The following is a 3,977-nucleotide window of genomic DNA, read 5'->3' as shown; positions in this document are numbered from 1 at the left end:
CTAAAGAGTTTGGTGCATCAGGAACGCAAGATGTATTTGCATAAAAGAGCAGACTAGTCCAATACCACTTGAGCCACAAGCTGTTTTCCCAAGCAAGTATCTGCAACTTGTGCTAGAACACTGTTACAAGTAAAGCTATACTTTGAAAAACTTTGGAGGATGATGGCCCAACATGATACCTTATGTTTATGCCATGTCACCTACCCTAACAGCCATGGCAACATACACCAACAGTCCTTAGAATTGCAGCAAATGATGAACTAGTGTGTTAGAAAAACTAAGCACAACATAACAAACACTGGCTTCAAATTTAAAAGGTTTACAGCCTCTTGTAGCAATTACAATAAGGTAGAAACATGAATACAAAATAAGCAGTTCCCCATCACATACTGGTCTCATATATAGATATAATATAGTCTGGGGGCACAAGACAGAGGTCTATTGCAAAAGACCTCAGTCACCTGACCATTTAAGCTAGACATAACCATAGACTGACATCGCTACTGCTCAATTCTAGAGGCACCAGACACAAGCACTTGTTGATGTCCTGAATACTTATTCCTGAAACAAGATAAAGGATAGTGATCAATCAAATGGAAATTGAAGTGCATAACAATGAGTTTATTTCCAGCATTGTATATGCCTAACCTTTGTCTATATATACAGGCACCCAGCGACCTCGATTCCCTCAGTAGAAACCAGCAGACAAGGGCATGTCATCAAAGGTCCAAAGGCCCATGTTGCCGACCACATCCTGGGGTACATCACAGCTTAGAATGCTGTCAATTGACTCATCTGAACCATCGTCCATCAGGAACTTCATGTATGGCTCCAAGTCGGCAAGATCAACATTAGCATCACCCATCACAGGAGGTACCGTTGAATTGATGCCATTGTTCTGGAGAAATGCAGATTCATTGACCTCTGTTGAGGTGGGAATGGATGCAAGCACAGAAGTTATGTCAGGGGTCTTGATATCATTCTCCCAGCTGAAGTCTGAGCAACTAAAGGAGTTGCTACCCTGGTCAGAGGAAAAATTCATGAAAGGGGCCTCAACTGCATTCACTGTAGGCACAAACGACATGTTCTGAGGCTGCACAAATTGCTGATTTAAGGTGTAGTCAACAGCAGAGCAGGAATACACATCTGCGTTGCCCATGGTGTTGAGTACCGGCTTCTGTTCGGTGTTGAACTCGGGCACCTTCACAGCAGTAGCGCAGCGTTGCTGAGGAGCCATAGGAGCTTCTTCTGGGAAATTGACCTTTGCCTTCTTGCCACGAATTCTGCGGGCTTCAACATCATAGGCTCTGGCAGCTTCCTCAGCGGAGTTGTAAGTACCAAGCCAGACACGGACACCCTTGCGAGGATCTCTTATTTCAGCAGCCCATTTACCCCAAGGGCGGCGGCGGATGCCCCTGAACTGGTTCTTTCTCTTCCTTTTAGCAGACCCTGAGGCACAGTCATCATCACCAGCAGCAGTTGCCTTCAATCCATCTGAATGTAGCAGTGAGATAAAGATGAGACGGTTGATCTTAAACAGATAAAGATGAGGCATTCACTACTCAAAAAAAAAAACATCAATGGTTCTTCCTCTTCCTTTGAAAAAATTAACGAGGAATTAGACTATAAGCATTAATGAAAAAACAGAGCATAGAACGATTTAACACAAAAATCGAAACTGCTCCACACATGACAATTGCTATCCGATTTCTACACGACCATGGAATTGAGCGGCTGTTTCCCTTTAACTCGCATGGATGTGTGGCTAGATTCTCACTGTTGTGCCCGAATCGTTCAACTCTTGTCGTGCATATCACACAAAATTGTCTGCCATGATTCATGAGAGAAGATTTCCCCCTCAAAAAATTGCAGAGAACCTTAAGTGCAGAGAAATCCCTGGGGCAGGGGAGATAAAATTCTCCAGAACAAGCCACAGCTACAGCACCATATTTTTTTTTCCTTTTTTTTGCGGCGGATACAGCACCATATTTTCATAAAAAAATATCAAGCTTCTCTAATCAGTGTGGCATCAAAGATCTTTTTCTCCGCATCTGAGTCGCATGACAAAGCAAAAGTTCAGACATGAAATCGGGGTAAGTTGCAACGAGCATTTGCAGAAATTTAGCACAGATCGAGAGTACAGCTAGCTAATCCTGCGATTCCAACCACCAACCCGCCTAAGAACCCAAATCTATCCCCCCAAATCCTGACCAGAGCATGCAATCCAACGGATCTCCGAACCGGCGACCTAAACGCCGGATCTATCTATCTCAGGACGGGCCCAAGAAACCGGCTACTCATCTCAGAGCAGAGCAACAAAACCACCCAAATCGACGCGCGGCCGACAGGGATCCTTTCTTTACCTCCGGAGAAGCCGCTCCTGCGGACGGGGAAGGGCTTGGCCTCGCCGTCGGACTCCTCCTCCGCCTCCACGAACCCCTCGAAGTCGGCCTCGAACTCCGCGTCGCCCTCCTCCTCCTGGAACTCCTCCTCGGGCGCACGGCGGGGCCTCCCCGCGGCGGCGTCGGGCCTGGCCCGCCTCTTCTTGTCCGCCCGCCAGACGTTGCCGCCGGTGGCCCGGCGCGGCGGCGGGATGATGTCGGAGAGGATGGCGCCGCCGCACATGGCTGCTGGAGCACGTGGGACCGCGGGTAGAGCGAGGCGAAAGGAAAGGGAAAGAGTGAAACGCTTGCGAGACGAGACGGGTCGGTTGGTGTGGTGTTGGTGTGTGTGTGTGTGTGATGATGATGATGGGCTGCGCGCTTTGCGTTGCTGCGGCGCGGGGTGAGTGGCGCGCATATATACGTGTCAGGAGATTCGCTGAGGCGACGGCACTACTGGCGTCTGTGCGCGGATGATTGGGTGGGATGGGCGGGGCATGGTCGTGGCCGTCTGATGTGGGATCAACGGCTGAGCCACTTGATCGGGGTTGGCGTCGGAGAGTTTTTTTTAGGGAATTGCGTCGGAGAGTTTGCTATGGTCCAAGGATGGCAATTTTACCTATGTTAAGTTTTTCTTTTTATAAACTTTACCCATGGTAACTGCACCGGCGGATTTCATAACCTTTGTATACAGTTCAAATATGGGGTGGATACGGGAGGTTAGGACGTGTCCGCCATGTCTGATCCAGCCCACGCTGGCCCATCCGACCCCATATATATTCCTTCCCATCTGCTCTGCGAACCAAACCCTAGTCACTTCATTCTCCCTCCGTCACCGAAGCTCTCGTTCGGCGATCTTCGGCCTGCTTCGGCATGACGGGCAGCGGATCCGAATGCTACACCTCCATATTTGTCGACTGTGACGTCTGGATAATTAAGCTAAGTAACCCTCTACTAATGATGCCATGTCACCTCGGTTACTGTTGTTAATCTCGCGTTAGTTCAAAATTGATTCAAATTCAAATTCAAAATAAAGGCAAACAACAAAAAGTTTTGAACCATTAAAACTAAAATGTTCGGTTTGGGGAAAATAATCCATACTAAATGTTGATGAAGAAACCACACTTCTGTAAAGTATTTAAATCCACCATGGTAATTAAAACAGCGGCAAAACTATTATTTAAATGCTCTTAAAATAATAAACAGATACAAAGTGCTTTATTTAATGTGCCAAAATATTGGTGGCAGTGGCATAATTACTAATGCTAAATTAGGTACAACTTTTCTATTTTATAAATCAAACTTAAACAAGTGAATAAAAATAAATAGAAAAGACAAAGCAAAAAGAAAAGAAAAAGACCCTCTGCCCAACTGGGCCAAACGGCCCAACCGGCCCAACCGAGCAGGCCCACTCCCCCATCCCTCCTTGCCGTCTCCTTCCCACGCGCCCTGTTCCTCCGACTGCGCCATGAACAGGGGCGCGTCCCCGTCGAACCCCCTCGCCGTCCCCGCCAGTGGGATAAGGCCGCCAGCGCCGCGGCTCCTCGGTTCCCTCTCCCACTCAGCCCCCGCTCTCCTTCTAGATCTCCACCTCCC

At 48.0% G+C, this 3,977-nt stretch overlaps 1 protein-coding gene across 1 annotated transcript; it reads right to left on the bottom strand.

The window, feature by feature from the left end:
* Positions 1-289: 289 nt before the first annotated feature.
* LOC542960 (ethylene-responsive transcription factor 1) lies at positions 290-2,775 on the bottom strand. Its single transcript, XM_044581824.1, has 3 exons — positions 2,364-2,775; positions 649-1,494; positions 290-561 (listed from the first exon to the last, which is right to left on the bottom strand). Exons 1-2 carry the CDS (start codon positions 2,623-2,625, stop codon positions 689-691), a joined length of 1,068 nt encoding a protein of 355 aa, XP_044437759.1. The 5' UTR covers positions 2,626-2,775; the 3' UTR covers positions 290-561; positions 649-688.
* Positions 2,776-3,977: the final 1,202 nt, after the last annotated feature.

Source organism: Triticum aestivum, chromosome 7D, assembly GCF_018294505.1.
Source record: "Triticum aestivum cultivar Chinese Spring chromosome 7D, IWGSC CS RefSeq v2.1, whole genome shotgun sequence".
In the NCBI taxonomy this organism is placed as follows: domain Eukaryota; kingdom Viridiplantae; phylum Streptophyta; class Magnoliopsida; order Poales; family Poaceae; genus Triticum; species Triticum aestivum.
This window is presented reverse-complemented; position numbering and strand designations above follow the sequence as displayed.

Coding starts and splice junctions, on each gene's coding strand:
- LOC542960 (XM_044581824.1), bottom strand. CDS start 2,625: ATGTGCGGCGGCGCCATCCTCTCCGACATCATCCCGCCGCCGCGCCGG. Junction 1,495..2,363: donor CAGGAGCGGCTTCTCCGGAG/GTAAAGAAAGGA, acceptor TGCTACATTCAG/ATGGATTGAAGGCAACTGCT.